Source organism: Gopherus evgoodei, chromosome 2, assembly GCF_007399415.2.
Source record: "Gopherus evgoodei ecotype Sinaloan lineage chromosome 2, rGopEvg1_v1.p, whole genome shotgun sequence".
NCBI lineage: Eukaryota > Metazoa > Chordata > Testudines > Testudinidae > Gopherus > Gopherus evgoodei.
In genome coordinates, this window is record NC_044323.1 from 186,490,649 (window position 1) to 186,511,654 (window position 21,006).

At 41.9% G+C, this 21,006-nt stretch overlaps 1 protein-coding gene and 1 long non-coding RNA gene across 2 annotated transcripts; one reads left to right on the forward strand and one right to left on the reverse strand.

Annotated features, from left to right (window-relative positions):
- Positions 1-427: 427 nt before the first annotated feature.
- LOC115645155 lies at positions 428-6,574 on the reverse strand. Its single transcript, XR_003998666.1, has 3 exons — positions 6,405-6,574; positions 3,020-3,144; positions 428-485 (listed from the first exon to the last, which is right to left on the reverse strand). It is a non-coding gene; the product is annotated as an uncharacterized LOC115645155 (long non-coding RNA).
- A 4,546-nt stretch (positions 6,575-11,120) lies between these two features.
- Positions 11,121-15,677, forward strand: SOX4 (SRY-box transcription factor 4). Its single transcript, XM_030552529.1, has one exon. The coding sequence runs from the start codon at positions 11,960-11,962 to the stop codon at positions 13,268-13,270; it is 1,311 nt and encodes a 436-aa protein (XP_030408389.1). The 5' UTR covers positions 11,121-11,959; the 3' UTR covers positions 13,271-15,677.
- The last annotated feature ends 5,329 nt before the right edge of the window (positions 15,678-21,006 follow it).

The following is a 21,006-nucleotide window of genomic DNA, read 5'->3' on the forward strand; positions in this document are numbered from 1 at the left end:
CCAAATGCATAACTTGTCTGTCTGCTATCAGTAGATTTTGATCAGTTATAGAGAAACTTCATTACAGCTGAGCTGATGAAGAGTAATTTGTTTACAGGACTAATAATGACTTTCTGGATCCAATTGTTTATGGCCAGTATAGTATTGACTGAAATTTAAAATCTGTTTTTCTCATCTCTTTGTAATTGTAGTTTAAAAATAACTGGACCATCGTTGGTTCATTTACATAATTTCCTATATTCTAACTGAAGCATTATAGAATATAGCAGTCCTTATTAAATTATAAGTTCCAGTAGTAAGGCAAGTTTATATCCTGTGCAGTAATAGTTAAGAATTCCATTTAGCATCTATATCCCAAAATAAGGAAAGCACTAGGGAAAAAAATAAATAGAGATATACATGTATAGACACACAGGTTAAACACTCCCCATGTCTGGCAGGTGTACAGATGTCATAACTCCTCCCACAGCCAGATGCTTTGAAATCTGAAAATCCAAAGGGCAAAATCTTATATCAGTTCAGCTGCCCTGATCTGCTATTATTCTGAAGTTAAAAAGAGCAAAAATTTAGCCTTTTCAACTTTTGTTTTAATTGGTTTCTGATGCCTGGTTAGGACAGTGGACAATTTCTTGCCATAAAGTATATGAACTGAAGCTATAAGAATTATGATGCAGTGAAAGTACCTGATTTTAAGCAGTCTCTAGCAAAGTAAAATAGATCCTGGAGCTTCCTAGTGTCCTGTCGAGAGGATTTATTACTTCTGATTGCAATTAAATACAGTAATTTAAAACAGTGATGTAAATTCAAACATCCTGCCTCACTTAAGCATACCTGGCACATTAAGATTAATCATACGCACTGCCTGAATGTGACAGGTTTCAATATTCTATAGCAAGTGGTACAGAACTCTTCACTTTTACTGGAATTGTGTTAAAAGATATACAATTCTAAGAGCAAAAGTTTTTAGAAATAGAAAATACTTATTTGGAAGTTTCTTACTCCACAGAAACTCTATAGTCAAGGTAAGATAAGTTACAGGATATACATGTATGGACATAACTGCCATTTAAACTGTCTATGCAGGAAAACAGAGTATATTTACTAGTTGTAAACACCTTTGCTCTTTTTGATAAATAAGAAAAAAGGGAAGAGACTGTGTTTGCCCTGGACACAAAAAACATAGTAAAGAAATCTACTTTTTTTTTAAACTTGTCCTTCATTTTGGACTAAAACATACGTTTTGAATCACCCTTCAAAAACTTGCTGTTTTCGTCTTTGGCATTCTAAATTGCACACCTGAAATGCCAAATCAGGAAAATGAAGCTGTGAAGAATATTATTTGTGCCACAGAATCTAATCCCACATTTTTTGAAGACTGTAGTGTAGAAAGGGCAGGTTTAAATTGTGGAGCACTGAGTAATTTTATCCCAGCAGTTACGAGAAGTGTTATAGTCTAGAGAGACAAGATACAGCAAGCCAAATCTTAGTAACTGTCTCTTCAGGCCAATGCAGGGCTGTGACTCCCACTGTTTAGTTACATGGGGTTCTTTCCATGTAGTCGGGGATCAACATAATTAAAGCAAGCAAAACGATTAGTTATTAGTTGTGTCCATTTTAATATTTAAGGGGGGGGGGAACTAGCAAAACCAAATCAGAACACACAAAATAAGCAGCAGGCAATGGTTACTTCACTTACAATCTCTTTTGTATGTTGCTCAAGAGACTTAAGAGTTTGCCCAACCCTGGTGGGTACACTCTTCTCTAGCTAAAACCAAAGTATATTATTCCCAAAATGTGTCGAGTTCTGTCTTAGTATACCATAAGGAACAAAAACAAAATTCCTTTGTCCAAAGAGTTGGTGAATCCTGTTTAGTTTAGCATGAATAAACCAAACAGTTGATAAATGGGCAAAGGTAAGCACTCTTAACTGTTTACACAGCCCCACAGTTCAGACTCTGGGGATGTGAATTCCAGGATGCACTAGAGTGCTGCTCTGTAATTCCCCCCATGTGGATGTGCCTGGTGTGAACTAAAAGATATTTAGTTCGTTTTAATATAGTCCTCTTTTAAAGGACACTACACTAATACAAACTAGATACCTTTTAGTCCTGGTTTACACATGAAAATTAAATTGGCTTAACTACATCACTCAGGGACGTGAAAAATCCTAACCAAAGTGGCATAGTTAAGCCAACCTACCCGCAGTGTAGACAGTGCTAGGTCAAGAGAAGAATTATTCTGTCGACCTAGCTACTGCATCTCATGGAGGTGGAGAACCCCTCCCGTTGGAGTAGGTTGTGCCTAGACTGAAGCGCTGCAGTGGTGCAGCTGTGCCACTGTAGCATTTCACGTGTAGACATACTGAGTTCATGCCAGCAGCACCCACATGGGGAAATTTCAGAGCAACACTCCAATACATGGTTCAATTCACACCACCAAAGTCCAAACTGTGGGGCTGTGTAGACAAGCTCAAAGTCCTATGAAACTGAAGGAAGTTTTAACTCAATTACTTAAAAAGAAGCCATTCAAGGAACTCTCTTGAGACAGGCAAATTAACAAACGTTAATCTGAAATTCAAATAAAATTCCACTATTTGTTTAGCAAGGTTAGGCTATGTCTATACTACGGACCTTACAACAAAATAGCTGTACCACTGCAGCAGCACCTCTAGAAAGTGTCTTATGCAACTGCTCTATGCCGGGGCGGAGCTCTCCCATTGACATAATTAAACAGGTACTACCATTCATTGGGTGTGATGACAGCAGGGGATGCTCTCCTGCTGTCCATGCTGGTACTATTATTTGTGAAACTTATGTCAGTTAGTGTGTGATGGGCTTTTTTCCCCCATGCCCCTGACCAACAAAAGTTTTGCTGACAAGTGCTAGTAGAGACAAAGCCTTAGCTTACGTCTCCTTTCCAGGAATATCTTGTATTACAATAGCATTTCAATATCCCACTGAAATTAGACTTAAATTTGTTTTTGAAATAATCAGTTGGCCGTGCTTTTACACCTTCTCACCAATGATGCTGAAGTCTCAGTGAAGTCCTATTCACAAGCAGTGCTGAACTGGATATTTGCTGCTCCTTGATGCTGTATTGTGGCTTTTTCTTCTTAGGTGTCTTGTTGGTATAGTTTGCTTGCTTCTGGAGATAGGATGAAATGAACAGGTCAAGCTGAGATGAGTGCTGAAAGCACAGGACTGCAGGCATGCATACAGGTAAGAATATAATCATGACTATGCATTTGTATAAAGAGCATGCAAGTTCAGAGGAATTTATATTCTTCTTTCCGCAGTCTCACTGAATGTATAAAGCACATCTTTTTCTTGAGATAAAGATCACATCTATACCATGCTAGTGTCTTTCACAGGGAATAGGGTGGCCATTCACACATTCCCACACCCCCAGGAACGGCATAGGTCTGCCCCAACCCCACCTCCAGCATGACACTGTCCCCCTTGAGAATTGTATTTTGAAGAGCATGCTGCTCCTTTCCCATCAGCATGACCTCACACACATTCTGTGAGGTCATGCCGCAGGGGAAGAGCAACAGGCTCTTCAAAATGCCACACACACCCCATCCAACACTGGACAAAACCACATTTAAGATACTAGCCATGCAAAAAGATGACTATCCAGTTTATAATTGGACAAATGGCCTCTATCCCAAGGAGCGGGGGGTGGGAGGTCAGCCCCTCCTGAGCACCTGCTCATGGCCAGAGGTGTCTCTGCAGCACCCTGTCTCTGTTTCCCCTCTTATTTCTTTAAGAAACTCAAACTACCCAAAGTTCATTAATACACTTCTCCTCTGGGGGGCCTAATTTATTCAGCTCTCAGGGTACACAATGGTCCTTCAAGACCACCGACTTCAGTGTGTGTCTCTTTCCCTTAGGTACAGCAGTCCTCTGCTCCCCTTCCCAGGGCTGGGTCCTCATTCAACAGTCACTTTCAGGCTTTACCTGGCTGGAATTCAGTCTCCTGGCTCTGACTTCTCGACTCCCATGATATCAAGCTCTGCCCTGCAGTGACCTTTCTCACTCCCTTCATAGGGGAATCACCTGTCTGTCCTTCATCATGCACCATCCGTGATGATAACATGGCACAAGTGGGCTAGAGCATTTCCTTTAGTGATCAGGGTTGGCTGGCTCAGGCATCCAGCCCTTAAGAGGCAAGGCACCCTATTACAGTTCTGTTCTTTGAGAAAACAATCTTGTGTGTGTTGGCCTCTCTGACCAAATGGTTCCCTAACTTAGTGCATGCTATTTGCAGTACATTTTCAATATGCTGTTGAAGACCCCTATCAAATATTCTGTGCAAGGCAAAAATCACAACACCACATATACTCTCTGTTAAAACAGTATAGAATATTAAAGCTCTGTTCCAGTCAGTGTAAACACATTTGCAGGTAATAAATAGACTTTCTGGACATAAATGTCATCCTTTGTGACATTTTGGTGCTTGTCACAGGTTGACAGATTTCCTAGGAATTTCCTTAATTAGATGGAGCATTTCATTGCAGTAAATAAGCAACCAAAAACATAAGCAGGTGAAGCAAACTATTTTCTAAGAGTCACATGTATAAAATAAATGTCTCCTAAATTCAGCGATGAAATTAAGAGGGGTATAACAAATTATCATAATTGTATAAATAACCATATCTGTTAGTTATGAATAACTATATTATTTACCAATATAGAAGCCTATCCCCTACAGGAAGCTTGCCTTATTATTTAGTGTTGGTCCTTGTGTGTAGTTTTTGTCTCTGGCAGTGAGACACATCTGGAATAGGGGGAAAAATGTGTGTGTGTTTGAGAGACAGAAAGGGACAATTGGGGAAACAAATCTCTACTGAGATGCTACCCTCCTGTTTGAAGGAAGGGAACAACCCTCACCATAGCACTACAGGGCCTTTTGAAATGCCGTACAATCAAGTTCACACTTCAACCCAGGTGCCTGATCACCCTTTGCACCAGGTAGTACATCTACACTGTACCCAAAAGCGGGAGAAATGAGATACAAAATTCGGGCTGCCCCAAGTCTTCCCCTTCAAAGGCTCAGGAATTGTTCCATAGTCACTGTAGAGACTTTCACCCTAAACAAATATGCAGGGACAATTCAACTGCGGCTCCTGTCCTCGCCCGCCCCCAAGCCTATGTACTGGTTAAAGTGCCTAGTGAGATTTTACGCGCGTGTCTCGCCGCGGGTGGATTTAAGTTTGCAAGACTAGACTAACCACTGCCCAGACTGCAGTCTGGTCCCTTGCTGGAAAATGCGAGATCTGGAGCCCCAGGTTGCGGCTGAGCTTGATCCGCCTCTCCCGGGTCCATGCTCGGGTAATTTATTTTTTTTTAAAGTGGCCTGAGCCCGGCGAGGGTGAATTCAACCCCCCCACTCGCAGCCCAGCTGAGGCGGGCACTGTTGCTGAGCCAGCACAGAGCGAGGGTGTAGGTAAAGCTAAGGCAGCTCCAGGCGGCAGTGAACGAAAATCGCCCTGGACCGAGAGGAGCTTGCAGCGCGCGCTCCCTGGCCCGCGTCCCGCCCACTGGCCCCTGTGCCTGGCTGGCTGGCGCCGGGCTAGACCGGAGGAGCCTGCGCCTCTCCGACTCCCGCCGCTCCGCGCCACCTGCCTGTCTCGCGCCGCCACGCGCCCGGCCCCTACCCCTCCTCCCCCTTTCTTTCCCCCAGACAAGCGTCGCGTGGCAGCTGTTTAAGCTTCCTACTCTCCCCACCCCACCCCCCAGCCAGGTCTATGCACCAGATCTCCCGTCACCCCAGCCCTCCACAGGCTACAAAGAGGGGAGCCATGCAAGAAAAAGGGATGCAATTAACAGCGAGCGTTTCCTCCACGTGCAACCCCAGGGGCTAGATCTCTAGCGCTGCTGGGTGTGTGCAGTGAGTTGGCGTGTGGTATGTGTGCATGGGACTGGAGGGGTGTGAGTTATTTGCATTGGACTGGCGGTTCCTGACCGTGTTTGGGATTGGGAGGGTGCGGGGATTTATACACCCTGGGGTGGAGCGGTTGTGCGCGTTAGATTAGCGCAGTCAATTGGGGGCTTGCGGGCATATTGCGTGCACTGGGTTGGAGGGCTCAAGATTCCTCCCTCAGGGTCCCTTATAGCTCTAAAGCGGGTAGGTTGACCTGCGGGTTTTTCACTGTGGAAATAGCAGTAAAATTGACTGCGTGGACGGTGGCAAGGGTTTTAAATCTCTCCGATGGGTGAGTTTCAGGCACGGCGCCTTTCCGCACAGGGAAGTTGTAGGGACTCTTGCTGCAGGCTCCCTATTTGCATGCGGTGCGCCTGGCTCTGAGAGCTGTGAATTCAAAGTTCAGCTACAGCATGTCAAACCCCGAAAAGCTCCGCACTGATGCCAGAGGCAACCTTCGAAAGCGACCTGTTACCTACCTGCCATCTGGTGCCTCATCTTCTGTTCCTGCTCACACTTGACCCCTCCTAGTCCCACACGTGCTTTGATCCTCACAGAAACCAAAGGGTTCTTTTAAAATAAACGCTGTCTTGTTTTTCTATAAGCAGCTGCATCAGCTTTCTCTGTTTCCAGGTTCTCTCCGCGACCCCGTCACAACCCTCTGGGGAGAAAACAGGAAAAGGGGTGGGGGGATGGAATAAGTAGCTTCAGCGCTTGCTGCTCTGGGGATTCAGACACAGCCTGCTTTGCTGCCCTTCGCTGTGCATTTATAGTGGGGAAGGGGTAATGGGAGGGTCAATTTTTTCCCTCTGCAGCTTTCAAGAGACAAGTGATCAGAAAGCTTATAAGCGAATAGTCTATTAAGTCTTATCCTAAACTCTACTATGGAAAATACATGATATGCAAGAATCAGGAAAACAACAATTCGGAGTTTGGATGTTTATATATTTATAAATAAAATACATGATTTATACCTTAAAGCATACATTTGCAGAGTTCAAGCACACTGCAGTGTAGATGCACGCACTGTATATTTACAATGTAAACACTCTACATTCAGTATATACATTATGCACTCTATACAAGTACAGCAGTACACTGTATGTTTAAAAGATATGTCGTATGGATGTGATATTTACTAAAGTAAATATATGTACTGCAGTATACTGTATTGTAACTATATAGGGAAATGCTATTCTGTATGCAGGCATTAATAAGAACACTGACTTCAGAAGGAATCAGCCATTCTCCAATGTTTGGGGATTCACAGAAACTAGTTGAACATTTTGGCACTGTAAGGTGTAATTGACTATATAGCCACTTTTAAGGCCATGATCACTTCTTATTCATACTTTCTTATGCTTATTGTCCAGTCATTATACTTGAAAGAGAGAGAAGTTTTTAAATGTGGCTGACAGCAACATGTCAAAAACATGTTTAACACTAGGAAAGGCTTGTTTCCAAAAGCACAATCTGAGTCGATTTCAATTCGTTTCTCTCAGCAGAATCGAGAAAAAAAAACATCTTCAGCAGCTGCTATGTAAGGTTGAGCACCATCAATCCTTGTTTTAAGAGAAAGAAAAGATCTGCTGCATTATTAAATCAGACATTTTAACTGATGGAACCATCTTTGTACCTTGCTAATTCTTAAGTAAAACTTCAATGTCTTTATTTTTCATATTGTGCATGTCTTGAAGATATTTGCATGAATAACTGATCTACTAAATACTCCTGTTTTATAAGCAAGAGATAATATAACATAATAAATTGTAAACTCTAGTTTTCAACTACAAGTATAATTTAATTAACAATAATAACAACAGGGCTTAATTTATGCAGGGCTCAGGCTTGGCAGTTCAGCACCTCTGGGTTACTGCATCAGTTATGAAAGTAAAAATATCGCTTGAGCCCTAGCACCTCTTTCATTACAAATTAAACATAGAATAAAGACCTAATTTCCCTTGTCAGCGATTTTCGGTCAACTGAAAAGTGTGTAACGTGTGTGTGTTATTCCTCATGGGAGGTCCTTTCTAGAAACCCACTAGAGTTCTTTCAGAAACTTTAGAGCTGTAAGCTGCTCAGTAAAATGGGGGTGGGGAAGGATAAAACCATGGATTTGTTAGATCCACGTTTTCCCACGTTTAGTTATTTGTCCAGAAGAGGCTCAGCTCTGCCACCTAGCGTCCTTTTTTCCACCCCCAGACTTGGAAAACCTACAGTTCCTGTCCTTTTAAGTTATTAAACGTGGAGAGATTTTGACAGCGCTGTTAAAACTCCCTTTTAGCTGAAAGCAGAATGTTCGCACTTTACTTATATGTTAAATTTCTTTGGCCAGTCTGAATGGTTCTCAACCCACGTTCAATAATTAAGAATAGAAACCATGATTAACTTGAAGGACGCTGCCAAGAAATAATAATAAAATACTTTTAAAATGTTAGTTGCGATTACAAGGTTCAAATTTTTACCAACCATTTTGTCTTTTTCCATTTAGCAAAAATTGATTTTCCCTTCCCACACACATACTCTTTGAATGGAGATAAAACTGACATGACTGTTTTAATTAACATAAACATTGACTTATATTGCTGCAGTAGTGATAGTGATCAAGACCCTGCTTCTGGTAATAAATTCAGAGGAAAAGGTTCTCTTGGACTCATTTTCCTGTAGGTTTATTTGCTACGTTTTGTATCTATCTCTACACATGTCTTTAGGTGTGTTACCTTGATTTCTTCTTTAACCTATTTAGAAACATGAGGCTATTTTAGATGTCTTGCAGTTTAAATAAATTTACAGTTAGATTTTAACTATACATTGAAATGTCTGTAGATACCCAAGATAAAAGCAAATCAGTGGACTTTGTTACTGGCTCTATTCAGTCACAGCTTTTTCAGGATTTTACACAGGGATAGAAATGGTGTGAATAAAGTCAGTAACACTTTTAGGACACCAAAACACCTTTGAACCTGTTTAGACTCCCACTGATTGCAATAGATGTAGGTACTTTGAAGTAATATATTTAATGTCAGCACAGCTGTGCGAAAAATGTGCCAAATTCCTCTCTATACTGATGTAAATCGGATGTAACTATACTGATGTTACTGGAGTTGCTATTGTAACTGAGAAGAGACTTTGATCTAAGGTTTGAAGAAGCTACTCCTGAAGAGCCAGCAGACTGAATACAAAATATTAATTGTGTAGGCCCAACAATAAGAGATTACTGTATTTTTAAATAAATATCAGTGATCTAGTTCTAGGTTTAAAACAACAAACAGAGAGAGCAGATATTTAGAATTCACAGGACTTTTCTCAGCACTTCATAGCAGTTTTAGTTTGGTTCAAATTTGGAGCCTAAAAAATCATAGTTTGTATTCAGACCAAATAGTCTTTGAAAGGACATTATCACAGGCTTTCCATTTTTGAAAAATATAGAACTTTTGCATACTACTTTCTTAGAACCTTGAAACATTCCCTACAATGTTTATTGGCTTTTTTTCTATTTAGCAAACATTATTTTCCCTGCTCTTCCCCCCTCCCAATTTGGAAGTGAAATTGACATATCTGATTTGTTTAACAGCATTTTGGTTACTGGCATAACCACTGATGTCAAGGAAAGTTTGGAAAAAAGTGATTTTTTGTTGTTTTTTGTGGGCCTATACCTTTAACCCCAATGTTTTATTTAACTGGTGCTACAGAGGCTGCAGGAGAGTGCTATTGCACAAATCATTATTACATTTTATCCTTTTAAAACTTTATTGATTGATTTATTTTACTTATTGGAGGCAGAATGTTGGATTAAAAATATCCCTAAAATATCTGTTTTTCATCAGGTTATAACAATTATAGCACATACTAGATTAGAGGCCTAAACTACTTTGACAGTGTTTTTAAAATAGACAAAACAATAAAGTATGAATGTGTTTGACAATTTAGATATTTTTTCTAATTAGAAAAAAAATCAAAATAGCACCCAGTTTATAATCTTGTTTGTCATGTCTGCAAACCCTTCTTTGTTGAATATGTCGGTCACAGAGCAGCAACTTCTCACAAGAGATCCCCCTTTCCTTCCCTCATCAGATTAAAAAAACAAAAACAAAAAACAGCTGTGTCACAATACTCACTGTGTACCGGGGTGCTGCAAGAAGTTCAATGACAGATGTGGAACTCCACCACCTAACCCCAATGCACCCTGAACCAAGTGGGCTTGCCAGCAGACAGGATGCCTATAGTACAATTAAGAAGCAAACAGGAGGGTGTGAATGGTAAACATTAGATAAGAGCAATGCCTCTTCCTCCCACCCAACTTCCAGAGGAAAATGAGATAGAAGCTACACAAAAAATATTTATAATTCTGTTATTATAATAACAGAACTGTGTTCCAAACTGTGTCCCACAGTTCATCCTTAATTTGAGCCTTGGAGAAAATGAGACCCGATTTCAATCATTGCAGTGTTCAAAAAGCAATCTGTTTGGGAGGAATGGGAATCTGAATCTCCCACAAGCATTGCCAGTATTTTGTGATAATTATAAGTGAATAAATTGTTGTAAGGAGTGTTATACAATCTATCAGCATCTGTGATATAGGAATTAATGTGAAAATAGTTGTGATGACAGGTGTCTACTCACTTTCTCAGTGGCTTTTAAATCATTGATTTATCCTTGCTGTCTCTCCCCTCCCTTTCCTTTTCCCTCTGGTCCTTTTTCAGAATGAATCCTCTCTACAAGGAACAGATTTTTTACACCACATGCTGATTTTTTTCTTTCGGTGCTGAAAGGAACTAATATTCACAGATGATCACTTTTCCCTTTATGCAGCAAGTAAAGCTCCCATGTACAGTATTTCACTTCTCCCCATCCAACTTATCTAACATAAAGGATAGAATATATTTCCCCCTTCCCACCCCTCAATAATTTAGTGCATTATCTCACACATGGAGGTGGGAGGGAAGAGAAGAGGGGAGGAGAAATGCAAAAGGAAAAAGAGACTCAGAAATCTCAGCTGCACTTCTGGCCCTTTTAAAAAGTTTGCTCTGTAAATTGGAATGAGGTCAGATTTGGAGCTTCTCATTGCACGCGGTGATTATTATTGCATCGGGTTCCAAGCCAATAGCAGCCGGCGGGGTGGGGTTTGGCACGAGGAAGCGTTGGATACAGCGAGTGATTGGCCGGGGCGAGAACTGTGAAAGGATAAAGAGGCGCTAGGCGGAATTTGGGGTCCGCTCTAAGCTGCAGCAAGAGAAACAGTGTGTGAGGGGGAAGAGGCCAATACCAGTAGCCCCGGTCTGTGTATGTGTCTCTCCTCTCTTTGGGGTTGTGCATGCAAAGGAAGGGAAAACTGGGACTAAATATATTTATCGCATTAGTCACCGCTCTTCCTACAGGGAAGGCACACATTTATTAATGCTACCCGGTTGCATGAGTCGGGGTTTTTTGTTTTGTTTTTTATTCAGTACCTCTCAACAACCAAATAATTAACTGCACAAGCTCCTGATCACTGACTGCACAGCCACGAGTCCTGGAGTCCGGTTTTTGTTTTTATTTTTTTGTTTTTATTTTGTGTGTGTGTGTGGTGCTGGGCACAGTAGTGGGAGGCTTTACCAGCGCGTGTGCTGTTTTCCTGAAACATCTTGGGCAGAGAAAAAGCACTTGTGAACTGGAATCAACTGCTTCGGGGAGGGAGGGGGGGAAACACTGACAAGAAGAGGGGGAATTGCAGCATTTTTAAAGAAACTCTGTTTCTATTCCACTTTGAACACTGGCTGCTGCCCCTAAATTAATAGAGAGCAAAGGGGGAAGGACTGCACAGAGCGCTGGAGACGAGCCTGTCTGGATCTACAACTACTTAGCAGAGGGGCCGCGCGCTGGAGAAGGGCTGAGCATTTCGCTGTGGTTTGGGACTGTTTGATTCGTTCCCCTTCCTTGTTGTACCTGTTAAAGTTGAGAGCCTTTTTTTTTTTTTACGTTGCACTGGTGCCGAGTTGAGCCCCGGCGACCTCCCTGCAAGCAGCCGCCGCCGCCGTGTGTGTGAGCCCCAGCGATGGTGCAGCAGACTAACAACGCGGAGAACACGGAAGCGCTTCTGGCCGGAGAGACCTCGGACTCCGGGGCCGGCATCGAGCTGGGCATCGCCTCCTCGCCCACGCCGGGCTCCACCGCTTCCACCGGGGGCAAAGCGGACGACCCGAGCTGGTGCAAGACCCCCAGCGGGCACATCAAGCGGCCCATGAACGCCTTCATGGTGTGGTCCCAGATCGAGAGGAGGAAGATCATGGAGCAGTCCCCGGACATGCACAACGCCGAGATCTCCAAGCGCCTGGGCAAGCGCTGGAAGCTGCTCAAGGACAGCGACAAGATCCCCTTCATCCGGGAGGCGGAGCGGCTGAGGCTCAAGCACATGGCGGACTATCCCGACTACAAGTACCGGCCCAGGAAGAAGGTGAAATCGGGAAACAGCTCCGCTAAGCCCGGCGAGAAAGGAGACAAGAGCGGCGGGGGCAGCCCTGGCGCCAGCGGGGGCGGCACCGGCAGTGGCAGCAGCGGGGGCAGCACGAACTCCTCCAAGCCCGCCCCGAAGAAGAGCGGCAGCTCCAAGCTCTCCCCCGGCGGCGGCTCTGGGGCCAGCAAGCCGCACGCCAAGGTGATCCTGGGCAGCAAAGCCGCCCCCTTCCCCGCCGAGCCGCCGGCTCAGGCCGCCCTTCTGCCCCCGGACCACCACTCGCTGTACAAATCCCGCGGCGGCGCCTCCGGCTCCTGCTCGGCCTCGGGCAAACACCTCTCGGAGAAGAAGCTCAAGCGGGTCTATGTCTTCGGCACGGGCGGGGGCCACGGGCAGAGCGCGTCCTCCTCCCCCGGGGGCGCCGTGCCGGCCAGCCCGACCCTGAGCTGCTCCACGGAGGCCAGCGACCCTCTGAGCCTGTACGAGGAGGGGGGCGCCGGAGGGTGCCAGCAGGACGGAGACTGCAGCAGCGTCTCCTGCCCTTCCCCGCCGGGCAGCAGCTCCCCCTCCGATCACCGCAGCTACACCAGCCTGAGGGCCTCTTCCCCGGCCCCCTCCACCTCCCATTCCTCCTCGGCTTCCTCCCATTCCTCCTCCTCCTCCTCGGGCTCCTCTTCCTCGGACGACGAGTTTGAAGACGACCTGTTGGACCTGAACCCCAGCCCCGGGTTTGAGAGCATGTCCCTGGGCAGCTTCGGTTCGTCGGTGCTGGACCGGGACCTAGATTTTAACTTCGAGCCTGGCTCCGGCTCGCATTTTGAGTTCCCGGACTACTGTACCCCGGAGGTAAGTGAGATGATCTCAGGGGACTGGCTGGAGTCCAGCATTTCAAACCTGGTCTTCACTTACTGAAGAAAATAAATAAATAAATGCCGGGGAAGACGTAGACATACACTATTGAGAGGACTCGCCCACGCTCTTGGGTGTATCTTTTTTCCTTGGAGGGGCAGATGAAACTGACTTGCTGTGCTTTTAAAAAACCGAGATGATAAAAGGGATCATTCTTTAAAAAAAAAAATATAGACACACGCTTGCTCCCTTCCTCTGCTTGGAGATAGACACACACACACATTCCCCCACGCCCCTTCCGATCCCTGATATTAATTTTTAGACACTGGCGGGAGTGATTTTTTTTGAGAGCGAGAGAGAGAAGGGGAAAAACCACACACACCTCTGGGTTTTGATTTTTTTATCTCCACTCTATGTGAAGAAGAAGGGGGAGTGATACATTGTGCTGAGTGCATTGGAGATCTCGAGTATTTTGTTCTGAGAGATGAGAACTGTTTAAAAAAAAGACTGCAGGGTTTACATAGTGTGGGGGATGGGAAGGGAATCCTATTTCGATTTTTTTCCTGCGGCAAGAGGAGATGAAGATAATAGGAGGCGGAAAGGGCGAATTGAGCTAGAAACTGAACTGAGATCCTAGTTGGACAGAGAAAAGGAAGGGGGTTGGGAATTTTTTTTTGCCTTTTTTTTAAAGATGAACTGGAAACACGACTAGAGGAAGATAATAAACTGAAATGCATTTGCACGTATAGAGGAGAAGGTGGCAGCGCTTTTCTCAGTCACCTTATTATATAGAGAGAAATCAATCAATAAAATGGAACTTCACGAACACGGAAAACTTTTTGAAACGGAGACATACAAAACAGTTTCTCTAATGATGTGGTACAGGGGAAATGGAGGGAGGGCGATTGCTTTTGCAAAAACAAAAAATTGTTTTTCTTCTTACTCAGAATCGTGATGGTGTTGGATTATTTCACTGGTGGGGTTTAATATAGCATGTTATCCTGTCTATCTTTTTAAGATTTCTGTAAGACTGTTGAACAGTTTAAAAAATAGTGTTAGGATACTATACAAGCAGATAGATGGCGCTATGTTTGATTCCTACAAAAATCACCAGCTTTTTTTTCATTCTTAACTCTTTAAAGGATTCAAACGCAACTCAAATCTGTGCTGGACTTAAAAAAAAAAAATCAGGACCAAATTTTTTCTCAGAGTATGTATGTGTTTGTTCCTTATAGCTGTAAATGAAAAGACTGTTTTTTCTCACCGATGCTCTTTCCTTTATTGTTTTTTCCTTGTAAATGTAATCGGATGCCATTTTATAAGTGGATGTATTTATACTGGCCAAACATTTTTGACTTGTATTTCTTTGTCCTTTTTTGGTAGTCCTCGTTGTTACTCGCACCATTTTTATGTCTCCTTCACTGAAGGGCTAGAGTTTTAACTTTTAATTTTTTATATTTAAATGTAGACTTTTGACACTTTTAAAAACAAAAGAGAAGAGAGATGAAAACGTTTGATTATTTTCTCAGTGTATTTTTGTAAAAAATATATAACGGGGGTGTAAATCGGTGTAAATCGCTGTTTGGATTTCCTGATTATACTTACAGGGCCGCTGGTTAATGTCTCACCCATACACACAAAAATCAGCCCCTATTTTCTCCATGTTTACACTCCAATCTGCAGGCTTCTTAAAGTGACAGTATCCCTTATACGTACCACCAGTGCCCAGTGTTTAATCTCATTGATTTCTATGTGGGGGGAGGGGGAAGAATAAACGTAATACACTGTCTCCTAACTTTAAAAAAAAATCCCATAATTAAGTACAACCATATATCATTCAGGCGCTTTAAAGCAACTGGTGCATTTGCAGAAAAAAGGGATCCTGTACCTTTAACTTGTAAACCACATCTTTTGCACTTTTTTTTATAAGCAAAAAACGTGCCGTTTAAACCACTGGATCTATCTAAATGCCGATTTGAGTTCGCGACACTATGTACTGCGTTTTTCATTCTTGTATTTGACTATTTAATCCTTTCTACTTGTCGCTAAATATAATTGTTTTAGTCTCTTATGGCATGATGATAGCATATGTATTCAGGTTTATAGCTGTTGTGTTTAAGATGAAAAAAGTGAAAACATCTTTGTACATTTAAGTCTGTATTATAATAAGAAAAAAAGAGGATTGTGTGTTTATGTATGTTAATATAACATGACAGGCACTAGGACGTCTGCCTAATGAGGTGGTTCCGTTAAGGGTTTTTTGTTTTGTTTTTTGGTCATCCATCCTGTGCAATATGCTGTGTAGAATATTTTTGTCTAACGATCACCCCACAACACAACGTTGGGAAAGAGGAGAAAAAAAATCATGCCAGCTAATCATGTCCAGTTCACTGCCTGTCAGATTTTGATATACCTTCTGTAAATATTTTTTTTGAGAAGGAAATAAAATCAGCTGGAACTGAACCCTAAACTTTGACTGTTTTTTGTCATCATTGTTATGCTACACCTTTTCTGTGTGGTTATTCTGTAATGGTCTTAGACACTGGTACTCTCTGTATTAGCAGTTAAATAAAATGTACTTACAGTGACGACTATAAAATACATCTTTTTTTGCAGGAACATGTACCATTCCCCGCCCCTCCCCCGTCTCCCCGGAGACACTTGGCAGGCCAAAGTCTGGAAGTAAATGGATGTTAGTCTGAATGTGTGCCGTCGCTGAATGCTCTCTAGGAATTTTTGTGCATTAACTAAGTGTTAATAACCTTTTGGTGGAAATAGCAAAGACTGCAGTGGGAATGGGGGATGGGGAAGCTGCACTCAGGAGCTGGGCGAAGCCCCCTGCCATCCGAGACGAAATCTAGACAGCAGGAATGTGTAGAAGAGGCCACATCAACCGTTTTGTTTGACCTTGTGACTTGAATCCTGTCTTTCCATTTCAGTAACTATCTTGCAGGAAACCTGCCCGGTGGGAGGATTTGTACATTTCAGTCTCACCTCTTCAAGGTGAAAGAGACATTGCTCAGTATCCTAACAAGAGAAAAGAACGCTGTGCAACCGATTGAGTTTGTTTATAAATACTTGGGGGGGGGGGTAGATTTACCTCCAACGATTTCAAATGCAAAAGAAAGAGATTTGCTCTGCTGCTTGCAGTGTTAATGAAGAGAAATGGACCCTTTTCCCCCCTACACACCTTTGCTAGTCGCTGTGAGTGGGGGCCTGCCAAAGTAACCCACAACCTATTTTGCCATTAACTTTGGCTCTGTTCCCCAGCTTGGAAAGAGTCAAGTTTTAACATATGCAGACGTCATAGCAACAAGGAGACTGTAGAGAAGGAAAATAATTGTCACCATTTATTTCTACAGTACAGTAGGCATGCTGTTTGCAAACTGAAAGGGCAACTTTCTGGGTGCCTTGGGTTTTACAAGATTTCCTCAGGCAGGGGGCTGTTTATATTCCTGTGTATCTTTGTCACAACTTCTTAAGCAGAGTGATAGTGTGAGGCTATGGGAAAAGCTGTCAAGAGTTGAGGAAACTTGGAAATAAAGTAGGTGTGGGGAAGCCTAGTATTTGCATTGTAAACTACGGGGAGGGAATGTGTGAACCTAAATTAAGCAGTTCATTGTACTGTAAATTCAGTTAAAATTGAGTGATTTGAAAGTAGTCCAGCTACAGTTTTTCTATAAAATTTCTCCTTTGGAAAACCTATGTGTCTTTAATTACTCCAGTAATATATGAATTCCCAAAAATCCAAGACTTCTTGTTTTTGCTATTTTTAATTTCTTTACAAATTAACACTATATCCATTAGACCTGTGCAACTTTTTACATAGGCAGTTAGAAGAAGTCTCCTTTAACTTGAACCTGTGGCATTCTGATTATAGGTGGCCTGTTTGAATCAAGGACTACATTTGGGTTTTTGCAATGACAGACAATTCTTTGTCCACTTTTTTGGCCAGGTGCCTTGTTTAATGTGAGTTTAATGATACTAAACATGTGCGTGCTTTCTTAAATCTGAATCAGTTTTCATTCCCATGGGGGTATACATCAGAACCATAATAATAAACAAACTCAAAACTTAGGAAAGATTGGACAACTTTGTTTCAGACCGCCGAACACTGATGCAAAGTAGATTCTCTGGAGGATTTTAATTAGCTCTTTGCAAATGGTGATGAAAACCAACACTAAGTGGAGCACCATTGGAAGAGGGGTTGGTCTGAGAATGTGATGATTTCATAGACTGTTAGGGTGGACTCCATGGCCTGCAGCCAGAACCATGATTAACTGCAGGGCAAGAGGGTAAATCTGAGGAGAAGACTGCCTGAAATGATTGGTTGAGTGTGTATAGGCTTCTTGGCTCTGCAATTTCTCTGTTCACTACTGTGGAGCATGTTATTCTGCTAGATACCTATTCGGTGTGGGAAAAAGCAAAGGTGTTCAGGAAGCCAAGGCAAACCATTCAGTACTCATGTCCTTCCCCTCTGCCCATCCAAAAACAAAAATAAAACAAAGAACACCAAACCTATATTGTACTCTCATATTTTGTAAAGCGTATTTTTAAATTCCATATATATATTTAATATAATTCCACATGGGTGTTAATTTACTGTTGAGTTTAATCCATAAACATTCCTTTCTTTGAAAAAATACCACACATTTAATTTGGGATTTTGCAGAACTGCTACTGTGATGGAGGTTACTTTTATACCACACTACCCTAAATCAACTCCTGTATTGTATTTCTAATTCAGAACTCTACGGTCAATGGCACTCTAATTTTTCCCTTAACATCATCCACCCAACCTTATTTCTAACTTCTCTCATTTCATGATAGCATTTAAAAATAAAATGAAAAAAATCCCAGTAGGAGCATCAGTGGAGTTTCTTCCACATTTGCTACCCAGATGACTCCTACATATCCTTATCAAAGTGTGTGTAATGGGGAGGGCTGCATCCTTTTGTGGGTGGTGGGAGGTGGCAGGGGGAATGATGGAAATTATAGTAGTAATTAATATGTGTAAATAAAACCTCACCATTGTAAGAATTTTGAAGTGCCTAATATGGTGTAGTTATACGCACACAGGCTTTTGAGACTAGACACAGAGGATGGAAAAAAGGATATGGGGGAGAGGGATGGCAAGATTGAATTACAGATTCTTCTGACAGCATTTGGAATTCAGTCAGACCATGAGCTCTGAGCATTTAGATTGTGCCACAATATGTCTATTATCTCTAATGAGATTTTGCCGTTGACTACTGTTAACTTGAAGGGTTTTATGGTTTCCTGCAATAAGTTGTTTTCATTTTCAGTTATAATAAAGTTCAGTATTACCAAACTGATTTAGATCTCTGGGGAATATTTGGTGGCACAAGTTGCTGCATTCATATAACTAAATGGAAATGGCTGTCTTACATTTTTTTAAATAAAAAAAATTTAGACATTCTTTGCTTTCTGCAGTAAGAGCCTATGCAGTTGCTTTGTCCAGAGGAGATACACCAAATTAAAGCACAAAATATTAAAGAAAATATAATCCAATATTATTTTATATACTCAATGTTGTTTTGCTTAAAGAGTATAGTTAAAATAGCATATAATTAAATTTTTTAGAAGAAAAATTAATAGTAAACAGGAAAATCTGAAATCTAGTGTACATAAACAGGGATTTTTAGTAGTAAAAACAAGTTTAGGGTAGTACAATTAGCTTCTGTGTACAACACATAGACCTGCTGGTGCAAGGAGCTGAACTACTAGTTTTTAACTTGTTTAAAGAATTACCGTACCAATGTAAACAAATGGTGCTTATTTTTAAAACAAAAACTGGACTTAAAAGATACATGATTGCTGTATATTTGTAAAGTCTGTGATTTTATATCATTCAGGACTGCTGCTTCTTTGAGTCATTTCAGTGCCTTCCCTGGGAAGTAGCGTGGGATGTGGCTGCATTCACTGAACATGTTCTCTCTTTTCCAAAGCAAAGTATCCCAAGAGTGATTAATAAAAAGAACACTCTTTGTACTTTCATGTTATACGACTGCCATGGTCTCCAATTGGCAGGAGCAGGGCACTGGAGCCTAAAATAACCTCTCCCTGCTCTTATTCAATGTGGTGCACCTCAAAAGCTCAGAGGAGAAAAGCTAAATTGCTAATGTAGACATTTTAAGTAAGAGTTATGCTCTTTCAATGTAATTGGGGATAGGGAGAGAAAAATCTTAGTGCATGAAGAGCAAATTATTTAATTAAGGTTATGTTTTCTTTGTTTGCAGCATTAGTGTCAATTACCCAACTGAAAATTAAAATAAGTGTTTACATGTAGAAGTTCAACAACCAACTACTATAAAACACTTTGTGTTGGTATGTAGATAAAGACTAACACGAACACCTTTTATCTGAGATAATTTTCACTCACAGTTTCTAAAAAGCTCTGAAGTCATTACAAATATTTAATGACTGGCTATATAAATGTAAATACAGTAGAGTTTTGGGTTCTCCAGGATACAAAAATGATAACATATTGTATGGTTCGTGGAACCTTTCTTCTAAAGATCTTGAAGTACTTTAATAATATTACCTATGCTTCTTGTCATCCAGATGAGGAAGGTAATATGATTGTCCTTGTTTTATGGTGGGTGAATTGAGGAACATAAGTTGATTTACCCAAGACTGCTTACTAAGCATGGATTACTTGGAGTCTTTTTTTCTTGTAGACAATTATGTCTGTTAACCTGAGTTTTGCATGTCCTCTTACAAACATATCTCAGTACTAGTAATAACGTTCATAGAATCTTTTTAACCGTCACCAAAACTAAATAATCTGGGATGTAATGATTTATGTACCTCAGTGAAAACTTCCTAATGCACCCTGACCCCCATTATAATTTCTAAATGCCTTTTTCCCTAGCAACACAATAACTCCCTGCTTCTGCCCCCGCATCCCCCCCTTTCTGACATGGCTCTCTCAACCTTCAGCACCTTAAAGAGGCTAATACCTCTGTCATGACAGGTGTCAGTATTTGCTGACTCCAGTAGTTACTCCCTTTTTATTTGAATTTAATTTAAAAAGAAGATAATGTTACAGTAGCCACTGGTATCAGTGCCCACTGACTTCTGCTATGTGATAGGACCTTTTTGTAACCCTGAATGATGCCATGTTACTGGAGCCAGGAAATGAAGACTAGTCTCACCGGCATTCCTGCCTGTCCCAACTTTATTACAAGTAGGTGGGTGGAGAATTTTAAATTCTTGAAGACTTGAGGAGTATCCATCTTAGTGAGGAAAGGTACTGTGGCAAGGGCAAGAGGGAATAGCTCACTGCGGCGAGAGGGCAGACAAAGTGGATGGGGAACAGGCCTCGTAGGATAAGCAAAGGTATTGTTCTTGTTTTGGGAAGGGGGGCATTCACAGGTGTGGGAGAGAGTGTAATGGGCAAGTGTCTGACAGGAGAGAGGATCTCTCAGAAGATGGGAACTAGACAACAGGGGAGCTGTGGGCAGTGGTATCTACAGAGTACAGGAAGCAGTTCTTCCACAGCACAGCAGCCTCCTTTGAAAAAGGAGTTGACAGCCACAAAGGTTTCCCCTGCAAGGAAGAGTTTATCTGGGCAGTTGGATCCTCCTTCAATCTATGCCAACAATTTTGTGCCTAAGTGTAGAGTATTAAGTATTATTAGTGCAGTGAGAGGGAAGCAGGAACTCAGGCCAAGTCTACATTACAAACTTTTGCTGGCCTAGCAATGTCAGTCAGGGATGTGATCTCTGACTGACAGCTCTGCTGACAAAAATCCATAGTATGGATGCAGTTATACT